The sequence below is a fragment of the Sceloporus occidentalis genome, unplaced genomic scaffold (genome assembly GCF_023333645.1).
Source record: "Sceloporus occidentalis isolate IW3139 unplaced genomic scaffold, rSceOcc1.0.p SCAF_50, whole genome shotgun sequence".
Classification (NCBI taxonomy): Eukaryota; Metazoa; Chordata; class Lepidosauria; order Squamata; family Phrynosomatidae; genus Sceloporus; species Sceloporus occidentalis.
The window spans coordinates 4880815-4906879 of NW_028317030.1; the positions used below are offsets into that span (position 1 = coordinate 4880815).

Here is a 26065-nt window from a genome sequence, read left to right on the forward strand (position 1 = left end):
CTGTTCCCATTCCCAAGCCTAATTCCCTGCAGGAGATGCATTCGGCCGAATGCATCTCCCTGCACATGATATAAATTGGCTGTGCTGAATTCTACATTCAGGGGTCTGTTTACACCCATTTCTTTTTTTTTGTCGGAAGAATGCATATTAAAATATTCACAGAGTGAGTGAGAATTATGACGTTTAATTCAGAGCATATGTATTTATTTATAAAGACAATTGGAGAATTGACTTATTGGGATATGAGCATTAGAAAAAATAATTTGCCACCTTGTCCGTTAATTTCTTCAGAGCCTCTTTAACGTCCTGGTTTTTCAGTGTGTATATAATAGGATTAAGCATTGGGATCAAGACAATATATAAAAGAGCAAAAAATTTGTCCTGTTTAGGAGAATAGCTTGATGTGGGTCTCATGTACAAACAAATTAAAGTTCCATAAAACGCAGCAACGCAGGTGAGATGAGAAGCGCATGTGGAAAATGTCTTTTTCCGACCTTCGGATGACCTTATTTTCAGAACTGAAGAAACAATAAATATATATGAGATGAAAGTAAGCAGGAAAGCAGGAACGGTAAATATTCCCCCTTCGATGAAGGTTAACATTTCCACTTTAAAGGTGTCGCTGCAGGAGATCTTCAACAATGTCGTAAGATCACAAAAAACATGATCAATCAGATGGGATTCGCAGAAGGACAGTTTAGACACAAGGACAGCGTGTCCCGTAGTGTCCAGAAAGCTAATGGTCCAAGATGCAACTATGAGTATAAAAGTGTATCTTAAACTCATCAAGATAAAGTAATGGAGGGGATGACAAATTGCCACATATCGGTCATACGCCATGGCTGCAAGAATTAGAACCTCAGTAACTGTCAGAGATATAAACAAAAACAACTGCGTTATACATCCCTCGAAGGAAATGGTCTTATGCTGAGTAAGGAAAATATTTAACATTTTTGGTAAGATATTCGAGGTGTTACCGATGTCAGTTATAGAAATGTTCATCAAAAAAATGTACATGGGAGTGTGCAGGTGGGAATCATGCAGAATAACAAGAAAAATGGTTATGTTTCCTATGAAAATGATGACATAGCTCAGCAGAAAAATGAAGAAAATTGGGAATTGAAATTGTGGGATATCAGTCAAGCCTTGGATGAAAAAATCTGTCATATTCTGGTTATCTTCTGGTTTCATTTTATATAGTGTTTTCTAAGGGGAAATAAAAAACATAAGAATATTATATGTTTCTTCACACTATCACCATTAACCAAGGACTTATAATGATGAACTTGCGATACACAGGTAGAAATGTCTCTTAGGGGTTTATTGTCTAATCGGTGAGTTTACCGGTGAATATTTTGTTGAATTAAGATAATTTGATTAACTCTAAATTGTGCAGGGCCAGATCAGCACTTCCAAATGTTTATCTCTGCTTCTCATTTACATATTTTTCATGTTAAGATTTCTGTACACCTGTGGTCACCATTTGGGCATTCAAGAGATTAACTAGTGTGTGGAATTTTAATAAATGCTCCAAATAATAATGGTCTCATTTAGCAAAGTACAGAGAGTTAGAGAACGAAAACAGGACATAAAACAGTAAATAGAATATAGAATTTTTTATTTTTTCAATGCGTGACAAAATTGAAAGGTAAAAAAAACCAAACAAATAATAACATCAGTCCTAAGTGAAAAACCAAAAACTGTTTTTCTCACTTCATAAAATTAGATCAGATAGATTGTAAGCACTATCTCAGCCCACCTCAGCCCACTTTTCTGCTGCAGCTTCTTAAGCTGTGCCCTCCATACTTTTTTTCACTATCTTTTAGGAAATAATGTGTCTGTTATAAAATAAATATTATAGAATTTAGCCATCTACATATATATATATTGATCTACACTGTAAATACTTATGTTCCTTACCTTTAAAACTGGTCATTCCACATACACTATTCTCTTACATTGTAGATATCTACATCAATGAAAATAAATACACGTAATGTCCTACCGTAAACATTTTTGATCCATTCTTCGGTTTAGGCAAGAGAAAGGGTTTGGGATTTGGCAGTCATTCTCTGCCCTGTTTATACTGTGTGACGGAGAAAAGAAATCCTCCGGAGAATACAGAGTATGATGACGTGTAGCACTGTGTGATAGTAAGCGATGGAACAAAGAGTCAGCTGGGAACACCCAATAATCACCCATTTAGTCAAATAATAGTCAGAACGGAATTGGGTACACTATAAGGACAAAAGTATTGGGACAACTAACCATTACACCAACAGACACCTTTATGGCATTGCATTCTAAATACATAGACATTAATATGTATTTACCCCCCCCTTTGCAGCTTTGTCCCCTTCAGTACACTAAGACATTTTGGACAATGTTCTGCATGACTGGACCCCAGCGCACAAAGCAAGGTCCATAAAGACATGGTTGGATGAGTTTGGTGTGGAAGCACCTGACCTCACAGAGTCCTGACCTCAAGCCCATCAGGCCTTCTTGTTTAACATCAGTGCCTGACCTCAAAAAATACTCTACTTGATGAATGTGCTAAAACTCTCCAAAATCTTGTGGAAATCCTTCCCAGAGGAACAGAATCTGTTATAGCTGCAAAGGAGGACCAACTTCATATTAATGTCTATGTATTTAGAATGCGATGTCATCAAGTCCCTGTTGGTGTAATGGTCAGGTGTCCCAATATTTATGTCCATGTAGTGTATATAAGTCACTATTTAGTATTTACAACAGGTTTACCCTACTGATATTTGGCAAATAATATCCCAAATGCAAATACGTTGCATGGTTTTGCGTATAGCTTTAAATAACTACACGAGAGGATAGGGGAGATAAAATGAGAAGGGGGATTAAAGAGAAGGGGAGACATAAAGAAAAAGAGAGGAATAGAGAAAAGTGAGAGATAAAGAGAAAGAGGAGACAGAGAAGGAAAGATAAAGAGAAAGGGATGAGGTAAATGATCTATACCTGGAAGTCTGGGTTTGTGTGTTATTTAGTTGCTTTATACCTGCAATCTTTCAGGCACCACTGTTTGTTTTTTGCTGGTAGTGGGGATTGTGGGCCAATTAAGACCCCTGTAAAATGGATCAAGGTCTGTGCTTTTGCAGCATAGGCCTCAATCGGAGTACCCATATGTTCTCCTAGCCACATATTGAAGCATAGCTCCGTGATATGATGATATCGAGGTATCCTGCTTCAGTAATTTGCAAAGTGGCTGGACATGTAAAGCAGATCCTTCATCGTGCTCCGAGCCCCACTTCTAACCATGCCCCTCCATATCGGGCACATGAAATTATGGGGTGGCAATACTTGGTGGAAATGTTTACTAATACACGACAAGAAGAAAGACACTCCGGATTTGTTTCCAATTAAAAAGTATTTATTTTGGCATTTACTCAAAAGTATATCCGACTCATAAACTCTACATATCCTTAATAGGTTCATGTATATTTATGATTGTGTATCTAAAAGTGTCTATACCATGGAATAAGAGACGTTTTAAACTGTTCTTTGTACCAAAGCATAAACTATAAAATAGCTGTATATATATATATATATTTATTAATCAATTCTAAAACACTAGACACATTCCATCCTTATAATTACCCAATCAATCCAGCCCTAACAGCCCACAACAAATGGTAAATTAGGCTGTTTCTCTTTACTTATTAAGACAATTGTAGGGTTGACTTATTTGACGTAGGAGTATTACAAACACTGATGTGGCCTTAACAACACAATTTTATTCATTAGTTTCTTCAAAGCTTCCTTAATATCCTGGTTTTTCAGTGTGTATATAACAGGATTAAGCATTGGGATCAAGACAACATATAGTAGAGAAAAAAATTTATTTTTTGGAGAAAGGCTTGATGTGGGTCTCATGTACAAAGGAATTGAAGTTCCATAGAAGAGAGTAACACAGGTCAGATGGGAGGTGCAGGTAGAAAAGGCCTTTTTTCGACCTTCCGCGGATTGTATTTTCAGAATGGAGGAGATAATAAAAATATAAGAAATGAAAGTGAGCAGGAATGCAGGGATGTCGATTATTGTTCCTTCTACATAAGTTAACATTTCTATCTTGAAGGTGTCACTGCAGGAGATCATCAGCAATGGGATAGCCTCACAAAAAAAGTGATCAATAATATGTGATTTACAGAAGGACAGTTCGGATATAAGGACAGCATATCCTGTGAGATTCAAGAAAGCAATGGTCCATGAAGCAACTGCAAAGGCAACAGTGTGTCTTAAACTCATAAAGATAAAATAATGGAGGGGGTGACAAATTGCCACATATCGGTCATAAGCCATGGTTGTAAGAACGAGCATTTCAGTGAGTATTAGAGATATAAAGATATACATCTGAGTTATACATCCCACAAAGGAAACAGTCTTATGCCGAGTTAGGAGAGTAGTTAAAAAGTTTGGAAGAATATCTGAGGTGTTACCAATGTCGGTTAGCGAAAGGTTCAACAATAAAATGTACATAGGGGTGTGAAGTTGAGAATCACTCAAAATAACCACAATAATTGTCATGTTTGACAATAAAACAACAACATAGCTGAGGAGAAATAAAAAAAAAATTGGTATTTGGAATTCGGGAATATCGGTCAAGCCTTGGATTGAAAATTCTGTCACATTCTGCTTATGCTCTGATTTCATTTCGATTCAATGTTTTCTGTGGGTAGAATGGCATTTGTATTAAAATAAAAATACACAACACAAGGTGTATTATCTGCAAAGCTTCAGCCATATTTAGCTTTCAATGCAAAAAGGGCTAACCCTGTATAATGTATAATTACAGTCTGCGTTGTAAATCAGTATGTAAGCTCATAGTTAATTGTACATCATGCTAGCTCAGCCCTGACTGTTTATTCACCTCTACATATTATTGGACCTATCCAACATACATGGTCAGCTCAAGCCTACTTGTAAGAGATAGACTGTATCTCTACCTTAAAACAGAGAAAAGGTCAATAGCGCAGATTATAATCATAAACAAGTTAAATCCCATTACTATTTTTAAACATGAATGAGAAAAACAACCTCATTAGATATTTTAAGTGGGCATCCTCTTCTTGACCAATGACTTTTTGTCGTGAGTAGGAGTGGGTCAGTAGTCATCCTCCGACTTTGATATAGGTTCTAGAGATCTTTTCTTCCAAGAGAAACTCACTGGTGCTGGCTTTTTATAATGCTTATTCAAGCAAAAAAAATAATAATAAAATACTGAAACAAAATGTTTTAGCTGACCACCTCTGACCCTCAAATTGACATTTTAGTACATTATTATTATTTATTGTTTTATATAGCGCCATCAAATTCCGTAGCGCTGTACAATGGGTGGACAGGACATAACAAGTAGTATGTAACATAACAATTTGACTTACAGAGACAACAGGTGAGGAGGGCCCTGCTCAAAGAGTTTACAATCTAATCCATTGATGTTGAATATGCACATGCTGCATCAAATTATCTAATTTTCCTTCTTAACTGAGCATTCTGGAAGAACTTTGCTTCACCTACTGTTTATGGGTAGTAAGTATATATTCATTGTATTCTCTTTATTATTTTTCTTACAGACTGATAGGACATTTAGTTTTGCGCAGCATCTGCTAATTTGCTGTTATTTATTAATCAGTTTAATCAAGCAAATAATAAAATAATATCTTGACTTTTTGTCCAATGATAAAATGTAGCTAGATGGTTTCAACATTAAGATGGGATATATAGGATAAACAAAAAAATAATAACAGATAATAACACATGGAGAAAAATAATATATAATACAACAGAGAAAAACAATAGACAATAATATGTATTGTGGTTTATACACAATATTTAGGTAATTTAATTTATAAACACATTTTCTGCTTTGCCCTGCTGTTTTTTCTAAACTTTATTGTCACTTTTTTAGGGATGTAGAAGACAGCGTTCCAAGTTCTGAAAGGAGGGACATGAGTGAAAGTAAGAGGGGCACAGGGATTTTGGTCCAAATATAGTGTGATTGATGCCTAGTAAAGTGCCCCAAGGGCTGCCACCACTTTGGACCTGTCTTCCTAGAAAAAAATATGCCACTGCCAGCTGCCTCCTAATTCAGGCACCCCAGGCAGCCCCTGTAATTTAATACATATCTATGTGGAAAAATGTCAGCAATGATTTCAGCAAGTTAATAATAGACCGATATATCTGAATAAATAGACATCTGTCAGTACGAAAAAACTGTGGAGAAAAACAAGTTAAAAGCAGAAAGGAATGACTGATGAAAGAAGTCTGATTGACCCTACCTTGTCTCACTGCTGTGTTGCAGACGAAAGAGTCTGAGAAGCGACAGTAAGGCTCTCTTTATATTGTGTGAAGGAGAAACCAAACACCCCAGGGAATGGAACGTTTGACACTGAAAATTGGGTGTGAGAGTTGGAGATGGAACAAGAAATACAACCTGAAATCTCTTAGGGATACCTGGAACTTTTCAAACACACAATTTCAAACTAGGCAATGCTGTGTGTAGCATTAAACACATACTTATGATACTTATGAGTTAAAAGAATGTGATACCAATACACATAATAATTAGACTTGTGCATTCGTCTTCGGGCAAACATGAAAACGAACACGAGGAGTGCGTTTTCGTGTTCGTTCCGAAGACACGTAGAAGAGAAGACTGTGCCGGTAAAACGTAGGCAAAGACGAAGACACACGCGAAGAATCTTCGTGATCGGCTTCGTCTTTGTCTACTAATCTCCCCGGTCCCTTCCCCATCTAGCCTACCTTATCTTCATGGCATCGCGGGAGTTGACTGAAGCGGAAATCCGCAGGTTCGTCTTCGGGGGTTACAGGGCAGTGCGAGTGAGCCTATTGGTCACCTGCAGGGTCTTCCTCTGGCATCAACCAATTGGTTGATGCAAGAGGAAGACCCTGCAGGTGATCAATAGGCTCACTCGCACGGCCTTTTTAACTCCTGATTTCCGCTCCCGTTAATCCCTGCGATGCTGCGTTGGATGACGGGAGCAGAAATCCGTAGGGTAAAGAGCCGTGCAAGCGACCAATAGGCTCACTCGCACGGCCCCTTACCACTAGTTGCTATGCAGAAAAAAGAAAAAGAAAAAACCTGGGACCCTGCTGCAACAGTTAAAAGTCCGTGCCAGCGACCAACAAAGTCGCTGGTACGGACATTTAACTTAGCATAATAACTTATTATAACTTCGGACACAATGCTGCCCTCTGTTGGTTAGGTACATTGAGTAGCTTAATAAGTTATTATGCTACTCAATGTATAACCAACAGAGGGCAGCATTCTGTCCGACGATATTTTAGCCATATGTGGCGGTGTGTTCATTTTCATTTATGAATTATTTAAATAAAATATATTCCCATGATCCGCTGGTCTCCCCGCTGCAACAGTTAAATGTCCGCACTCGCGGACATTGATTCTGTCGAACTTGCAAACTCTTTTTTTTCTATTTATTTGGGGTTTTTTAATATTAAACCATTACACGAAAGGATCCTGGGAATATATTTTATTTTAATAAATGCAAATGAGCACACTAGCATATATGGCTAATATATGTTCGGACACAATGCTGCCCTCTGTTGGTTTTACATTAAGTAGCATAATAAATAATTTCAAGCATATGGAACAATGCTACATATGGCTAATATATCTTCGAACAGAATGCTGCCCTCTGTTGGTTATACATTGAGTAGCATAATATTCTGCCTGAGAATATATTAGCTATATATGGTAGTGAGCTCATTGGTCGCCATCAGGAGGCCCCCTGCTGGCGACCAATAGAGTTGCTGATACGCACATTTAAACTACTGGCGCCAGAGCTGCTGCAGTACGCGTTAACCCCGTATTAACCCCTTAACCGGAAAAAACAAAGAAGAAACGAATATTCGCCCGAAGAGAAGACAGGACCAGGCGAATATTTGCGTAAGACGAAGATTTTTTTTTTACGAAGACGAGCACGAAGACGAAGAGCCCCCTGGTGCCCAAGTCTAATAATAATACTATTTGTGCAAGTGAAACTTTATTAAGCATTATGTAAATGTGTTTCTGCATTTTCAATATGCTTCATACCTTCCAAGTTTCCTAGTTTTCATTGGGCAGTCCATGTTTTTTGGCAGTATCCTACTTAGCTGCCCCACAGACCCACTTTTGTGGGCAATAGTGATCATAGGCCAGTTGGGGGGATTCTCTGGTCTCTCCTGACAGGATCAGTGAGCTGTAAAATTATTGGATGTCTGCTTTGACTCGATGTCCTACAGCTGAGCACCACAAGGTAAGGTGAGCAGGTGGTCATGCCTCTGTCACTGCTCCCTCCTGTTTTCAGTCCTGATCACTCTACACCTCTGTCAGGATTCCACCAAAGATAGATGAGATAAATAGAAAGGAGAGAGGTTATAAGAGATGGGGGAATAGGAAAAAATTATGGCAAGGGGAGAGATAAGGAAAAAGGGTAGAGATGAGAAAGAGAAAGGGGAGAGATAAAAGAGAAAGAAGAGAGAAAAAAAGGATGAGACAAGGACAACAAGGAGAAATAAAGGACTTAACTGTATTTAGTTATAGGTGTCATATTTGTGGCAGCCTCTAGAGGCCGCCTGTCTGATCACAGCACTGTGTGGACTAACGACCTGACCAGCTTTATCTCCTTACCTGGGTGCAGTCCTCCTCCTTAAGTACCGGCTGATTCCTCCATTCTGGGCCTTTGCATTGCAATTTATCTGGCCCTGTTCTCCAGCTAGCAGCATTCTGTTTTGGATTAACCCATTGTGACTTGGCTTGCTTCTGACTTCGTCCCTTGGTTCCTGATTTGGCTCTTCAACTGCCCGTGTTAACACGCTTGTTCTGACTCTCTTCCTGGATTCTAATTTGGAGTTGATATTGTCCTTCTAGTTTTGACCCGGCCTGCCTGACTACGTCTGCCCCGCCTGAGGGATCCCTGCCGTGTGCCCTGCCTGAGGGCTCCTTGCCGTGTGTCCAGTGCCCTGCCGTGTGTCCAGTGTCATGCCGTGTGTCCAGTGCCCTGATGTGTGTCCAGTGCCCTGCCGTATTCTCTGCCTGTGGAATTTCAGCTGTTCCAAAGAGCGGGCTCTGCCAATCCAGCTGCAGCGTCCTAGTACTGCCTGACTAGGCAGCTATTGTGCTATACATCTGCCTTTGTGCCTGTGTCCTGTTTGGTCGTGTCTACAGCCTGTACTTGCCAGCTTCTCCTATGTAGACCATATTGTATTACTATTCAGCCTGTGGTGAGTTTCATTTTTTCTGTCTGGTAATAATGCATCGTGGGGTACAAACTGAGCCTCTGGTATCCCCTGCAACTGGGCTCCTACCTGACCTGCTTACCAGAGCCCTGACATTAAGTGATATAGGGGGAGAAGAAGTAAAAAAGGAGGAGAGATAAAGAGAAATAGGAGGAGAGAAAAAAGAAATATGAGACATGAGATGAAGAAAAACGGTGATAGATAATGAGAAGGGGGATCAAAGAAACAGGGAAAGATGAAAGCCAAAGGGGAGAGGTAGAGAGAAACAAGGGAGATATAGATACAGAGAAGGGGATATTAACACAAAAGAGGGGGATAGGGAAAGGATGACATACAGAGAAAAGGTGGAGAGATAGAGAAAGGGGAGAAGGGGAGAGATAAACAGAAAAGAGAGAGAAAAATGGGAGGCGAGATAAAGAGTAAAGGTGTGGAGATAAAGATAACAGAGACAGGGGAGCATAAGAGAGGAGAGAAAACAAGAAAGTAGAGGAGAGGTAAATAGAAGGGGGAATCAAAGAGAAGTAAGAAGGCAAAGGAAGAGGTAAGGAGAAAGAAGGATCAAAGAGAAGAAGAGCTATGAAAGAGAAGGGACAGATGAAGAGGAAGAGGAGGAGAGATAAGGAGAAAGAGGAGGGGAGTTAAAAAGAAAGGGGATAGATAGGGAACAAAGAGAGAGAAAGAGGATGAGACATAGAAAGGGTGGGAATATAAAGAGAACAAAGAGAGATAAAAAGAAAGGAGATCAATAGAAAGGCAAGATAAAGAAAAGGTGCAGGAGACATATTGAGAATGGGAATGAAAGAGAAGAGGATAAGATAAAGGGGAGAGGTAGCGAGAAAAGAGATAAATAAAAATAAAATGATGAAAAACAAGAGAGATGGGAAAAAACATCTTTAATCTGGCCTTGGCTGTATGTTGTCTTCAAATTTTCAAGTGGTTCTAAATACATTTTCCACTGTTCGGCATACACTGATATACACTGGCTGTACTGAATTCTGCATGCAGGGGTCTGTTTACACCCAGGTGTAAAGTCTTCCCATTGATTTCAATGGCAACACTTTCCTACCACTGATTAGCTCCATTGTTGCTTTCAATTGATGTATTTTCCTGCCACTGATTCTCAGCATAAAGCAGGGACAAGGAAGAGTTTGTATAATGGCTGTTCATTCCGTGTCATGTAACTGCTTTATTATTCTTTCTTTTTTGTCAGAAAAATGCATATTAAAATATTCACAGAGTGAGTGAGAATGATGACGTTTAATTCAGATCAAATCTATTTATTAAGACAATTGGAGAATTGACTTATTGGGATATGAACATTAGAAAAATTAATTTGCCACCTTGTTCGTTAATTTCTTCAGAGCCTCTTTAACGTCCTGGTTTTTTAGTGTGTATATAATAGGATTAAGCATTGGGATCAAGACAATATATAAAAGAGCAAAAAATTTGTCCTGTTTAGGAGAATAGCTTGATGTGGGTCTCATGTACAAACAAATTAAAGTTCCATAAAACACAGCAACGCAGGTGAGATGAGAAGCACACGTGGAAAATGTCTTTTGCCGACCTTCGGAGGACTTTATTTTCAGAATTGAAGAAACAATAAATATATATGAGATGAAAGTGAGCAGGAACGGTAAATATTCCCCCTTCAATGTAAGTTAACATTTCCACTTTAAAGGTGTCGCTGCAGGAGATCTTCAATAATGTCGTAAGATCACAAAAAACATGATCAATCAGATGGGATTCGCAGAAGGACAGTTTAGACACAAGGACAGCGTGTCCCGTACTGTCCAGAAAGCCAATGGTCCAAGATGCAACTATGAGTATAAAAGTGTATCTTAAACTCATCAAGATAAAGTAATGGAGGGGGTGACAAATTGCCACATATCGGTCATACGCCATGGCTGCAAGAATTAGAACCTCAGTAAGTGTCAGACATATAAACAAAAACAACTGCGTTATACATCCCTCGAAGGAAATGGTCTTATGCTGAGTAAGGAAAATATTTAACATTTTTGGTAAGATATTCGAGGTGTTACCGATGTCAGTTATAGAAATGTTCATCAAAAAAATGTACATGGGAGTGTGCAGGTGGGAATCATGCAGAATAACAAGAAAAATGGTTATGTTTCCTATGAAAATGATGACATAGCTCAGCAGAAGAATGAAGAAAATTGGGAATTGGAATTGTGGGATATCAGTCAAGGCTTGGATGAAAAAATCTGTCATATTCTGGTTATCTTCTGGTTTAATTTTATATAGTGTTTTCTAAGGGGAAATAAAAAACATAAGAATATTATATGTTTCTTCACACTATCACCATTAACCAAGGACTTATAATGATGAACTTGCGATACACAGGTAGAAATGTCTCTTAGGGGTTTATTGTCTAATCGGTGAGTTTACAGGTGAATATTTTGTTGAATTAAGATAATTTGTTTAAATCTAAATTGTGCAGGGCCAGATCAGCACTTCATACAGGAAAAACACACTGGGGTTGGCCTTTTAACCCCTTCGAGACCGGGACGTACCTGGTACGTCATCTCAAAAAAATGCCCCCACGTTGCCAAAATCGTGGTGATCTGGGGGGGGGGGGCGCTGCTTCTGCTGTCTGCCCGGGTGTCTTAGAAGACAGCACAGCCACCCAGAGCCCGCCCCCGAGCCTTCAATCACTCCAAAATCTGTTTTTCATAAAATACGGCATTGAAGGGGTTAACGCTGCACTGCCGCTCTCATGGAGCGAACAGGCAGCTTCAGGCAAGTGTGGGGACCTGACACAACATTCCCCTGCTACCTGGTCGGTCCATGAGGGCAGCAGTGCAGCGTTAACTCCTTCAATGCCGTGGCATTTTAGGGGTTAATACCCGTTTTGTATGGGGCTCTGCTGCTGTGGTCTGCCTGGAACCCCAGCCAGACCAGCAACAGAAAAAATGAGCCCCCACAGTCTCTGGTAGACCGGAGATTGCAGGGGACTTAGCACAGCCACCCAGAGCCCGCCCCCGAGCCTTCAATCACTCCAAAATCTGTTTTTCATAAAATACGGCATTGAAGGGGTTAAAGCTGCACTGCCGCTCTCATGGAGCGAACAGGCAGCTTCAGGCAAGTGTGGGGACCTGAAACAACATTCCCCTGCTACCTGGTCGGTCCATAAGGGCAGCAGTGCAGTGTTAACTCCTTCAATGCCGTGGCATTTTAGGGGTTAATACCCGTTTTGTATGGGGCTCTGCTGCTGTGGTCTGCCTGGAACCCCAGCCAGACCAGCAACAGAAAAAATGAGCCCCCACAGTCTCTGGTAGACCGGAGATTGCAGGGAGGAGTCTGTTTGATCACTCTTGTAGGAGTGATCAAACAGACTCCTCCCTGCAATCTCCCGTCTACAGGAGATTGTGTCCCAAATGCCAGAGGCAGCTTTAGGGACAGGGAGAAAGGGTTCTTCGGTCTCCACATGAGTGTGGAGACCAGCCCCCACCCCCTCCCTTGCTCAATCAACCCCTTCAATGACACGATTGTGTATGACCCCATCGCAGCATTGAAGGGGTTAATATTAGTCCCCACAAGCTTGTGGGGACTAAATATCAGCCAATGCTGTGCTTCAATGGAGCATCAGCATTGAAAGAGTTAAAAAAAAAATAATAAATAACAGCACTGACCTGAAAGTCCAGGGTGCTTCCAGGTCAAATGCTGTGAGTTTAATAACTGCTGCAGAACCAATCGAAGTGGGCTGATGATGATGATCAGATCACTCCTGGCCAATAGGAGTGGTCTGATCATTATGGCAGCCCCTGGATGACCCTGCCCTACAAAGAGAGAGGGGTCATCTAGGGTAATTATGAAAAAAACATTAATATTAATTTAAAAAAATACATAATTATTAACTAATCACATTTTAAGTCACTATTGATCGGTCTCCCGCGGCCTAAACCTGTCACTTACAAGTAATCTGATAAAAAAATATTTTAAAAAGTTTAAAAATTGAAATGCGCACATTCCAGTTTTGACTCCAAATCACAAGTTGTTTCAGTCATTTTATGTACCCAGGGGGAAAAAATACTGAAATAATGGGTTTCTTAAAACTGAAAAAAAATTTACTGCAATGTTTAGGACAGACTGGCACTAAAATGGTTAAATAAAAAGTGTTAAAATGCCCCAAGTAAAATATTTTGGGATGTCATCTTCCAAAAAAGATATAGTTTTGTTGAGCAGTTTTTCTTTTTCTGGCTGCTATTGGGGCGCAACTCCCAGGAAACCACATTAAAAAAAAATCTTGTTTAGAAACAGCGATGCGCGTCATTAATATTTAACCCTGTGCCAAAATAAATGAAAATACCAGGCATATGAGGTGTTTCCAAAAACAGGAAAAATACCTAAATACACTTTTGGAGTTCTTTTTTCTATTTGCACTGGTTACATCAAATTTTTTATAGGTGAAACTGTGAAAATATTTCTTTTTTTTTTTTTCCTAATTTCCCCTATATTTTTAGATATTTTTCATACTTAATGATGGTTTATATATATAATTATTATTTCAAATGAAAAAAGCAATATATGATTTGTGTGGGTGTACTAATTGAGAAGAGAGAATTTACAGTTGAAGAAAGACATAGCAAAAAAAACCAAAAACGGCTCCGGTCTTTTAGCGCAACCTTAGTAACAAAACCCGGTCCTGAAGGGCTTAAAATGTTTATCTCTGCTTCTCATTTACATATTTTTCATGTTATGATTTCTGTACACCTGTGGCCACCATTTGGGCATTCAAGAGATTAACTAGTGTGTGGAATTTTAATAAATGCTCCAAATAATAATGGTCTCATTTAGCAAAGTACAGAGAGTTAGAGAACGAAAACAGGAGATAAAACAGTAAATAGAATATAGAATTTTTTATTTTTTTTAAATGCGTGACAAAAATGAAAGGTAAAAAAAACCCCCAAATAATAACATGAGTCCTAAGTGAAAAACCAAAAACAGTTTTTCTCACTTCACAAAATTAGATCTGATAGATTGTAAGCACTATGATGCTCCTTGGCTCCTTACACCTCAGCCCACTTTTCTGCTGCAGCTTCTTAAGCTGTGCCCTCCACACTTTTTTTCACTATCTTTTAGGAAATAATGTGTCTGTTATAAAATAAATATTATAGAATTTAGCCATCTACATATATATATTGATCTACACTGTAAATACATTTACCTTTAAAACTGGTCATTCCACATACACACTCCTATCATCCCCAGGTTCCAGCATGTACTGGCTGCCTTGGCTTGATAGGAGTGTGATTGCTGTTAGCAGTTTTATATATATATATAGAGGCAAAGGTGATAATTGCTAACCTTATTTGCATGCGCCTACCCAGAATCCTTTGTGGTGGTCGAAGCACCATGAGATTTCTGAGGGAAAAACAAGCCTTCTGGCTTGTCTGGTGTCTGTAGATGAGTGTTTAATAATACTTCTACTACCCATATATATATATATATATATATATATATATATATATATATATATACCTCCAGAAATGCCTTTTAACCCCCTATATGCCACTCTGCCTCATGATATGACTTTTAACCCCCTATATGCCACTCTGGTATATAGGGGATTAAAAGGCATATCATGGGGCAGAGTGGCATATAGGAGGGTATAAGACATTTCTGGAGGCAGAGTGGCATATAAAGGGTTAAAAGGCACATCATGGGGCAGAGTGGCAAATAGGGGGTATAAGGCATTTCTGGGGGCAGAGTGGCAACCCTGGGGGCAGATGTGCATAACTGGGGGGGCAGGTTGGCAAATAAAAGGAAATAAAAAAATATATATTTTTCTCAATCATAGCTTTTATTAAATATGAAAATATTGTTTACATGAATTAATATTTACTAGTAAAACTTTTTTTCCTGTAGGGTAGTCTTATATTCAGGCTTTTTGTTTTTTTCCTAAATTAATATTTAGATTTTGGGGGGTCGTCTTATAATCAGGGTCGTCTTATAATCGAGCAAATACGGTATTTGCCCCCCCCTTTGCCGCTATGTCCCCTTCAGTACACTAAGACATTTTGGACAATGTTCTGCATGACTGGACCCCAGCGCACAAAGCAAGGTCCATAAAGACATGGTTGGATGAGTTTGGTGTGGAAGCACTTGACCTCACAGAGTCCTGACCTCAACCCCATCAGGCCTTCTTGTTTAACATCAGTGCCTGACCTCAAAAAATACTCTACTTGATGAATGTGCTAAAACTCTCCAAAATCTTGTGGAAATCCTTCCCAGAGGAACAGAATCTGTTATAGCTGCAAAGGAGGACCAACTTCATATTAATGTCTATGTATTTAGAATGCGATGTCATCAAGTCCCTGTTGGTGTAATGGTCAGGTGTCCCAATATTTATGTCCATGTAGTGTATATAAGTCACTATTTAGTGTTTACAACAGGTTTACCCTACTGATATTTGGCAAATAATATCCCAAATGCAAATACGTTGCATGGTTTTGCGTATAGCTTTAAATAACTACACGAGAGGATAGGGGAGATAAAATGAGACGGGGGATTAAAGAGAAGGGGAGACATAAAGAAAAAGAGAGGAATAGAGAAAAGTGAGAGATAAAGAGAAAGAGGAGACAGAGAAGGAAAGATAAAGAGAAAGGGATGAGGTAAATGATCTATACCTGGAAGTCTGGGTTTGTGTGTTATTTAGTTGCTTTATACCTGCAATCTTTCAGGCACCACTGTTTGTTTTTTGCTGGTAGTGGGGATTGTGGGCCAATTAAGGCCCCTGTAAAATGGATCAAGGTCTGTGCTTTTGCAGCATAGGCCTCAATCGGAGTACCCATATGTTCTCCTAGCCACATATTGAAGCATAGCTCCGTGATATGATGATATCGAGGTATCCTGCTTCAGTAATTTGCAAAGTGGCTGGACATGTAAAGCAGATCCTTCATCGTGCTCCGAGCCCCACTTCTAACCATGCCCCTCCATATCGGGCACATGAAATTATGGGGTGGCAATACTTGGTGGAAATGTTTACTAATACACGACAAGAAGAAAGACACTCCGGATTTGCTTCCAATTAAAAAGTATTTATTTTGGCATTTACTCAAAAGTATATCCGACTCATAAACTCTACTTATCCTTAATAGGTTCATGTATATTTATGATTGTGTATCTAAAAGTGTCTATACCATGGAATAAGAGACGTTTTAAACTGTTCTTTGTACCAAAGCATAAACTAAAAAATAGCTGTATATATATATATATATTTATTAATCAATTCTAAAACACTAGACACATTCCATCCTTATAATTACCCAATCAATCCAGCCCTAACAGCCCACAACAAATGGTAAATTAGACTGTTTCTCTTTACTTATTAAGACAATTGTAGGGTTGACTTATTTGACGTAGGAGTATTACAAACACTGATGTGGCCTTAACAACACAATTTTCTTCATTAGTTTCTTCAAAGCGTCTTTAATATCCTGGTTTTTCAGTGTGTATATAACAGGATTAAGCATTGGCATCAAGACAACATATATTAGAGAAAAAAATTTATTTTTGGGAGAAAGGCTTGATGTGGGTCTCATGTACAAAGGAATTAAAGTTCCGTAGAAGAGAGTAACACAGGTCAGATGGGAGGTGCAGGTAGAAAATGCCTTTTTTCGACCTTCCGCGGATTGTATTTTCAGAATGGAGGAGATAATAAAAATATAAGAAATGAAAGTGAGCAGGAATGCAGGGATGTCAATTATTGTCCCTTCTACATAAGTTAACATTTCTACCTTGAAGGTGTCACTGCAGGAGATCATCAGCAATGGTGTAACGTCACAAAAAAAGTGATCAATAATATGTGATTTACAGAAAGAAAGTTCGGATATAAAGACAGCATATCCTGTGAGAGTCAAGAAAGCAATGGTCCATGAAGCAACTGCAAAGGCAACAGTGTGTCTTAAACTCATAAAGATAAAATAATGGAGGGGGTGACAGATTGCCACATATCGGTCATAAGCCATGGTTGTAAGAACGAGCATTTCAGTAAGTATTAGAGATATAAATATATACATCTGAGTTATACATCCCACAAAGGAAACAGTCTTATGCCGAGTTAGGAGAGTAGTTAAAAAGTTTAGAAGAATATCTGAGGTGTTACCAATGTCAGTTAGCGAAAGGTTTATCAATAAAATGTACATTGGGGTGTGAAGTTGAGAATCACTCAAAATAACCACAATAATTGTCATGTTTGACAATAAAACAACAATATAGCTGAGGAGAAAAAAAATAAAAATTGGGATTTGGAATTCGGGAATATCGGTCAAGCCTTGGATTGAAAATTCTGTCACATTCTGCTTACGTTCTGATTTCATTTCGATTCAATGTTTTCTGTGGGTAGAATGGCATTTGTATTAAAATAAAAATACACAACACAAGGTGTATTATCTGCAAAGCTTCAGCCATATTTAGCTTTCAATGCAAAAAGGGCTAACCCTGTATAATGTATAATTACAGTCTGCGTTGTAAATCAGTATGTAAGCTCATAGTTAATTGTACATCATGCTAGCTCAGCCCTGACTGTTTATTCACCTCTACATATTATTGGACCTATCCAACATACATGGTCAGCTCAAGCCTTCTTGTAAGAGATAGACTGTATCTCCACCTTAAAACAGAGAAAAGGTCAATAGCGCAGATTATAATCATAAACAAGTTAAATCCCATTACTATTTTTAAACATGAATGAGAAAAACAACCTCATTAGATATTTTAAGTGGGCATCCTCTTCTTGACCAATGACTTTTTGTCGTGAGTAGGAGTGGGTCAGTAGTCATCCTCCGACTTTGATATAGGTTCTAGAGAAGATCTTTTCTTCCAAGAGAAACTCACTGGTGCTGGCTTTTTATAATGCTTATTCAAGCAAAAAAAATAATAATAAAATACTGAAACAAAATGTTTTAGCTGACCACCTCTGACCCTCAAATTGACATTTTAGTACATTATTATTATTATTTATTGTTTTATATAGCGCCATCAAATTCCGTAGCGCTGTACAATGGGTGGACAGGACATAACAAGTAGTATGTAACATAACAATTTGACTTACAGAGACAACAGGTGAGGAGGGCCCTGCTCAAAGAGTTTACAATCTAATCCATTGATGTTGAATATGCACATGCTGCATCAAATTATCTAATTTTCCTTCTTAACTGAGCATTCTGGAAGAACTTTGCTTCACCTACTGTTTATGGGTAGTAAGTATATATTCATTGTATTCTCTTTATTATTTTTCTTACAGACTGATAGGACATTTAGTTTTGCGCAGCATCTGCTAATTTGCTGTTATTTATTAATCAGTTTAATCAAGCAAATAATAAAATAATATTTTGAGTTTTTGTCCAATGATAAAATGTAGCTAGATAGTTTCAACATTAAGATGAGATATATAGGATTAACAAAAAAATAATAACAGATAATAACACATTGAGAAAAATAATATATAATACAACATAGAGAAAAACAATAGATAATAATATGTATTGTGGTTTATACACAATATTTAGGTAATTTAATTTATAAACACATTTTCTGCTTTGCCCTGCTGTTTTTTCTAAACTTTATTGTCACTTTTTTAGGGATGTAGAAGACAGAGTTCCAAGTTCTGAAAGGAGGGACATGAGTGAAAGTAAGAGGGGCACAGGGATTTTGGTCCAAATAGTGTGATTGATGCCTAGTAAAGTGCCCCAAGGGCTGCCACCACTTTGGACCTGTCTTCCTAGAAAAAAATATGCCACTGCCAGGTGCCTCCTAATTCAGGCACCCCAGGCAGCCCCTGTAATTTAATACATATCTATGTGGAAAAATGTCAGCAATGATTTCAGCAAGTTAATAATAGACCGATATATCTGAATAAATAGACATCTGTCAGTACGAAAAAACAGTGGAGAAAAACAAGTTAAAAGCAGAAAGGAATGACTGATGAAAGAAGTCTGATTGACCCTACCTTGTCTCACTGCTGTGTTGCAGACGAAAGAGTCTGAGAAGCGACAGTAAGGCTCTCTTATATTGTGTGAAGGAGAAACCAAACACCCCAGGGAATGGAACGTTTGACACTGAAAATTGGGTGTGAGAGTTGGAGATGGAACAAGAAATACAACCTGAAATCTCTTAGGGATACCTGGAACTTTTCAAACACACAATTTCAAACTAGGCAATGCTGTGTGTAGCATTAAACACATACTTATGATACAGAGTTAAAAGAATGTGATACCAATACACATAATAATTAGACTTGTGCATTCGTCTTCGGGCAAACATGAAAACGAACACGAGGAGTGCGTTTTCGTGTTCGTTCCGAAGACACGTAGAAGAGAAGACAGTGCCGGTAAAACGTAGGCAAAGACGAAGACACACGCGAAGAATCTTCGTGATCGGCTTCGTCTTTGTCTACTAATCTCCCCGGTCCCTTCCCCATCTAGCCTACCTTATCTTCATGGCATCGCGGGAGTTGACTGAAGCGGAAATCCGCAGGTTCGTCTTCGGGGGTTACAGGGCAGTGCGAGTGAGCCTATTGGTCACCTGCAGGGTCTTCCGCTAGCATATATGGCTAATATATGTTCGGACAGAATGCTGCCCTCTGTTGGTTTTACATTAAGTAGCATAATAAATAATTTCAAGCATATGGAACAATGCTACATATGGCTAATATATCTTCGGACAGAATGCTGCCCTCTGTTGGTTATACATTGAGTAGCATAATATTCTCCCTGAGAATATATTAGCTATATATGGTAGTGAGCTCATTGGTCGCCATCAGGAGGCCCCCTGCTGGCGACCAATAGAGTTGCTGATACGCACATTTAAACTACTGGCGCCAGAGCTGCTGCGGTACGCGTTAACCCCGTATTAACCCCTTAACCGGAAAAAACAAAGAAGAAACGAATATTCGCCCGAAGAGAAGACAGGACCAGGCGAATATTTGCGTAAGACGAAGATTTTTTTTTTACGAAGACGAGCACGAAGACGAAGAGCCCCCTGGTGCCCAAGTCTAATAATAATACTATTTGTGCAAGTGAAACTTTATTAAGCATTATGTAAATGTGTTTCTGCATTTTCAATATGCTTCATACCTTCCAAGTTTCCTAGTTTTCATTGGGCAGTCCATGTTTTTTGGCAGTATCCTACTTAGCTGCCCCACAGACCCACTTTTGTGGGCAATAGTGATCATAGGCCAGTTGGGGGGATTCTCTGGTCTCTCCTGACAGGATCAGTGAGCTGTAAAATTATTGGATGTCTGCTTTGACTCGATGTCCTACAGCTGAGCACCACAAGGTAAGGTGAGCAGGTGGTCATGCCTCTGTCACTGCTCCCTCCTGTTTTCAGTCCTGATCACTCTACACCTCTGTCAGGATTCCACCAAAGATAGATGAGATAAATAGAAAGGAGAGAGGTTATAAGAGATGGGGGAATAGGAAAAAATTATGGCATGGGGAGAGATAAGGAAAAAGGGTAGAGATGAGAAAGAGAAAGGGGAGAGATAAAAGAGAAAGAAGAGAGAAAAAAAGGATGAGACAAGGACAACAAGGAGAAATAAAGGACTTAACTGTATTTAGTTATAGGTGTCATATTTGTGGCAGCCTCTAGAGGCCGCCTGTCTGATCACAGCACTGTGTGGACTAACGACCTGACCAGCTTTATCTCCTTACCTGGGTGCAGTCCTCCTCCTTAAGTACCGGCTGATTCCTCCATTCTGGGCCTTTGCATTGCAATTTATCTGGCCCTGTTCTCCAGCTAGCTGCATTCTGTTTTGGATTAACCCATTGTGACTTGGCTTGCTTCTGACTTCGTCCCTTGGTTCCTGATTTGGCTCTTCAACTGCCCGTGTTAACACGCTTGTTCTGACTCTCTTCCTGGATTTTAATTTGGAGTTGATATTGTCCTTCTAGTTTTGACCCGGCCTGCCTGACTACGTCTGCCCCGCCTGAGGGATCCCTGCCGTGTGCCCTGCCTGAGGGCTCCTTGCCGTGTGTCCAGTGCCCTGCCGTGTGTCCAGTGTCATGCCGTGTGTCCAGTTCCCTGATGTGTGTCCAGTGCCCTGCCGTATTCTCTGCCTGTGGAATTTCAGCTGTTCCAAAGAGCGGACTCTGACAATCCAGCTGCAGCGTCCTAGTACTGCCTGACTAGGCAGCTATTGTGCTATACATCTGCCTTTGTGCCTGTGTCCTGTTTGGTCGTGTCTACAGCCTGTACTTGCCAGCTTCTCCTATGTAGACCATATTGTATTACTATTCAGCCTGTGGTGAGTTTCATTTTTTCTGTCTGGTAATAATGCATCGTGGGGTACAAACTGAGCCTCTGGTATCCCCTGCAACTAGGCTCCTACCTGACCTGCTTACCAGAGCCCTGACATTAAGTGATATAGGGGGAGAAGAAGTAAAAAAGGAGGAGAGATAAAGAGAAATAGGAGGAGAGAAAAAAGAAATATGAGACATGAGATGAAGAAAAACGGTGATAGATAATGAGAAGGGGGATCAAAGAAACAGGGAAAGATGAAAGCCAAAGGGGAGAGGTAGAGAGAAACAGGAGAGATATAGATACAGAGAAGGGGATATAAACACAAAAGAGGGGGATAGGGAAAGGATGACATACAGAGAAAAGGTGGAGAGAAAGAGAAAGGGGAGAAGGGGAGAGATAAACAGAAAAGAGAGAGAAAAATGGGAGGCGAGATAAAGAGTAAAGGTGTGGAGATAAAGATAACAGAGACAGGGGAGCATAAGAGAGGAGAGAAAACAAGAAAGTAGAGGAGAGGTAAAGAGAAGGGGGAATCAAAGAGAAGTAAGAAGGCAAAAGAAGAGGTAAGGAGAAAGAAGGATCAAAGAGAAGAAGAGCTATGAAAGAGAAGGGAAGAGGTAGGAAGCAAAGGGACAGATGAAGAGGAAGAGGAGGAGAGATAAGGAGAAAGAGGAGGGGAGTTAAAAAGAAAGGGGATAGATAGGGAACAAAGAGAGAGAAAGAGGATGAGACATAGAAAGGGTGGGAATATAAAGAGAACAAAGAGAGATAAAAAGAAAGGAGATCAATAGAAAGGCAAGATAAAGAAAAGGTGCAGGAGACATATTGAGAATGGGAATAAAAGAGAAGAGGATAAGATAAAAGGGAGAGGTAGCGAGAAAAGAGATAAATAAAAATAAGATGATGAAAAACAAGAGAGATGGGAAAAAACATCTTTAATCTGGCCTTGGCTGTATGTTGTCTTCAAATTTTCAAGTGGTTCTAAATACATTTGCCACTGTTCGGCATACACTGATATACACTGGCCGTGCTGAATTCTGCATGCAGGGGTCTGTTTACACCCAGGTGTAAAGTCTTCCCATTGATTTCAATGGCAACACTTTCCTACCAGATTAGCTCCATTGTTGCTTTCAATTGATGTATTTTCCTGCCACTGATTCTCAGCATAAAGCAGGGACAAGGAAGAATTTGTATGATGGCTGTTCATTCCGTGTCATGTAACTGCTTTATTATTCTTTCTTTTTTGTCAGAAAAATGCATATTAAAATATTCACAGAGTGAGTGAGAATGATGACGTTTAATTCAGATCAAATCTATTTATTAAGACAATTGGAGAATTGACTTATTGGGATATGAACATTAGAAAAATTAATTTGCCACCTTGTTCGTTAATTTCTTCAGAGCCTCTTTAACGTCCTGGTTTTTTAGTGTGTATATAATAGGATTAAGCATTGGGATCAAGACAATATATAAAAGAGCAAAAAATTTGTCCTGTTTAGGAGAATAGCTTGATGTGGGTCTCATGTACAAACAAATTAAAGTTCCATAAAACACAGCAACGCAGGTGAGATGAGAAGCACACGTGGAAAATGTCTTTTGCCGACCTTCGGAAGACTTTATTTTCAGAATTGAAGAAACAATAAATATATATGAGATGAAAGTGAGCAGGAAAGCAGGAACGGTAAATATTGCCCCTTCAACGTAGGTTAACATTTCCACTTTAAAGGTGTCGCTGCAGGAGATCTTCAACAATGTCGTAAGATCACAAAAAACATGATCAATCAGATGGGATTCGCAGAAGGACAGTTTAGACACAAGGACAGCGTGTCCCGTAGTGTCCAGAAAGCTAATGGTCCAAGATGCGACTATGAGTATAAAGGTGTATCTTAAACTCATCAAGATAAAGTAATGGAGGGGGTGACAAATTGCCACATATCGGTCATACGCCATGGCTGCAAGAATTAGAACCTCAGTAAGTGTCAGACATATAAACAAAAACAACTGCGTTATACATCCCTCGAAGGAAATGGTCTTATGCTGAGTAAGGAAAATATTTAACATTTTTGGTAAGATATTCGAGGTGTTACCGATGTCAGTTATAGAAATGTTCATCAAAAAAATGTACATGGGAGTGTGCAGGTGGGAATCATGCAGAATAACAAGAAAAATGGTTATGTTTCCTATGAAAATGATGACATAGCTCAGCAGAAAAATGAAGAAAATTGGGAATTGAAATTGTGGGATATCAGTCAAGCCTTGGATGAAAAAATCTGTCATATTCTGGTTATCTTCTGGTTTCATTTTATATAGTGTTTTCTAAGGGGAAATAAAAAACATAAGAATATTATATGTTTGTTCACACTATCACCATTAACCAAGGACTTATAATGATGAACTTGCGATACACAGGTAGAAGTGTCTCTTAGGGGTTTATTGTCTAATTGGTGAGTTTACAGGTGAATATTTTGTTGAATTAAGATAATTTGTTTAAATCTAAATTGTGCAGGGCCAGATCAGCACTTCATACAGGAAAAACACACTGGGGTTGGCCTTTTTACCCCTTCGAGACCGGGACGTACCTGGTACGTCATCTCAAAAAAATGCCCCCACGTTGCCAAAATCGTGGTGATCGGGGGGGGCACTGCTGCTGCTGTCTGCCCGGGTGTCTTAGCAGACAGCACAGCCACCCAGAGCCCGCCCCCGAGCCTGCCCCCGAGCCTTCAATCACTCCAAAATCTGTTTTTCATAAAATGCGGCATTGAAGGGGTTAACGTGGCACTGCCGCTCTCATGGAGCGAACAGGCAGCTTCAGGCAAGTGTGGGGACCTGACACAACATTCCCCTGCTGCCTGGTCGGTCCATGAGAGCAGCAGTGCAGCGTTAACCCCTTCAATACCGTGGCATTTTAGGGGTTAATACCCATTTTCTATGGGGCTCTGCTGCTATGGTCTGCCTGGAACCCCAGCCAGACCAGCAACAGCAAAAATGAGCCCCCACAGTCTCTGGTAGATCGGAGATTGCAGGGAGGAGTCTGTTTGATCACTCTTGTAGGAGTGATCAAACAGACTCCTCCCTGCAATCTCCCGTCTACTGGAGATTGTGTCCCAAATGCCAGAGGCAGCTTTAGGGACAGGGAGAAAGGGTTCTTCGGTCTCCACATGAGTGTGGAGACCAGCCCCCACCCCCTCCCTTGCTCAATCAACCCCTTCAATGACACGATTGTGTATGACCCCATCACAGCATTGCAGGGGTTAATATTAGTCCCCACAAGCTTGTGGGGACTAAATATCAGCCAATGCTGTGCTTCAATGGAGCATCAGCATTGAAAGAGTTAAAAAAATATAAAAAAAATAACAGCACTGACCTGAAAGTCCAGGGTGCTTCCAGGTCAAATGCTGTGAGTTTAATAACTGCTGCAGAACCAATCGAAGTGGGCTGATGATGATCAGATCACTCCTGCCCAATAGGAGTGATCTGATCATTATGGCAGCTCCTGGATGACCCTACAAAGAGAAAGGGGTCATCTAGGGTAATTATGAAAAAAACATTAATATTAAATTAAAAAAATAATAATTATTATTAACTAATCACATTTTAAGTCACTATTGATCTGTCTCCCGCGGCCTAAACCTGTCACTTACAAGTAATCTGATAAAAAAAAAATTTAAAAAAAGTTTAAAAATTAAAATGCGCACGTTCCAGTTTTGACTCCAAATCACAAGTTGTTTCAGTCATTTTATGATATAGTTTTGTTGAGCAGTTTTTCTTTTTCTGGCTACTATTGGGGCACAACTCCCAGGAAACCACATTTAAAAAAAATCTTGTTTAGAAACAGCGATGCGCCAAAATAAATGAAAATACCAGGCATATGAGGGGTGTCCAAAAACAGGAAAAATACCTAAATACACTTTTGGAGTTCTTTTTTCTATTTGCACTGGTTATATCAAATTTTTTTATAGGTGAAACTGTGAAAATATTTCTTTTTTTTTTTTCCTAATTTCCCCTATATTTTTAGATATTTTTCATACTTAATGATGGTTTATATATATAATTATTATTTCAAATGAAAAAAGCAATATATGATTTGTGTGGGTGCACTAATTGAGAAGAGAGAATTTATAGTTGAAGAAAGACATAGCAAAAAAACCAAAAACGGCTCCGGTCTTTTAGCGCAACCTTAGTAACAAAACCCGGTCCTGAAGGGGTTAAAATGTTTATCTCTGCTTCTCATTTACATATTTTTCATGTTATGATTTCTGTACACCTGTGGTCACCATTTGGGCATTCAAAAGATTAACTAGTGTGTGGAATTTTAATAAATGCTCCAAATAATAATGGTCTCATTTAGCAAAGTACAGAGAGTTAGAGAACGAAAACAGGAGATAAAACAGTAAATAGAATATAGAATTTTTTATTTTTTTTTAAATGCGTGACAAAAATGAAAGGTAAAAAAAACCCCCAAATAATAACATGAGTCCTAAGTGAAAAACCAAAAACTGTTTTTCTCACTTCACAAAATTAGATC

At 39.3% G+C, this 26065-nt stretch overlaps 2 protein-coding genes across 2 annotated transcripts; both read right to left on the reverse strand.

The window, feature by feature from the left end:
- Positions 1-249: 249 nt before the first annotated feature.
- Positions 250-22747, reverse strand: LOC149288693 (olfactory receptor 5AR1-like). Its single transcript, XM_089491398.1, has 2 exons — positions 22649-22747; positions 250-1206 (listed from the first exon to the last, which is right to left on the reverse strand). The coding sequence occupies exons 1-2, from the start codon at positions 22745-22747 to the stop codon at positions 250-252; spliced, it is 1056 nt and encodes a 351-aa protein (XP_089347524.1).
- A 161-nt stretch (positions 22748-22908) lies between these two features.
- Positions 22909-24131, reverse strand: LOC149288694 (olfactory receptor 5AR1-like). Its single transcript, XM_089491399.1, has 2 exons — positions 24120-24131; positions 22909-23856 (listed from the first exon to the last, which is right to left on the reverse strand). Exons 1-2 carry the CDS (start codon positions 24129-24131, stop codon positions 22909-22911), a joined length of 960 nt encoding a protein of 319 aa, XP_089347525.1.
- Positions 24132-26065: the final 1934 nt, after the last annotated feature.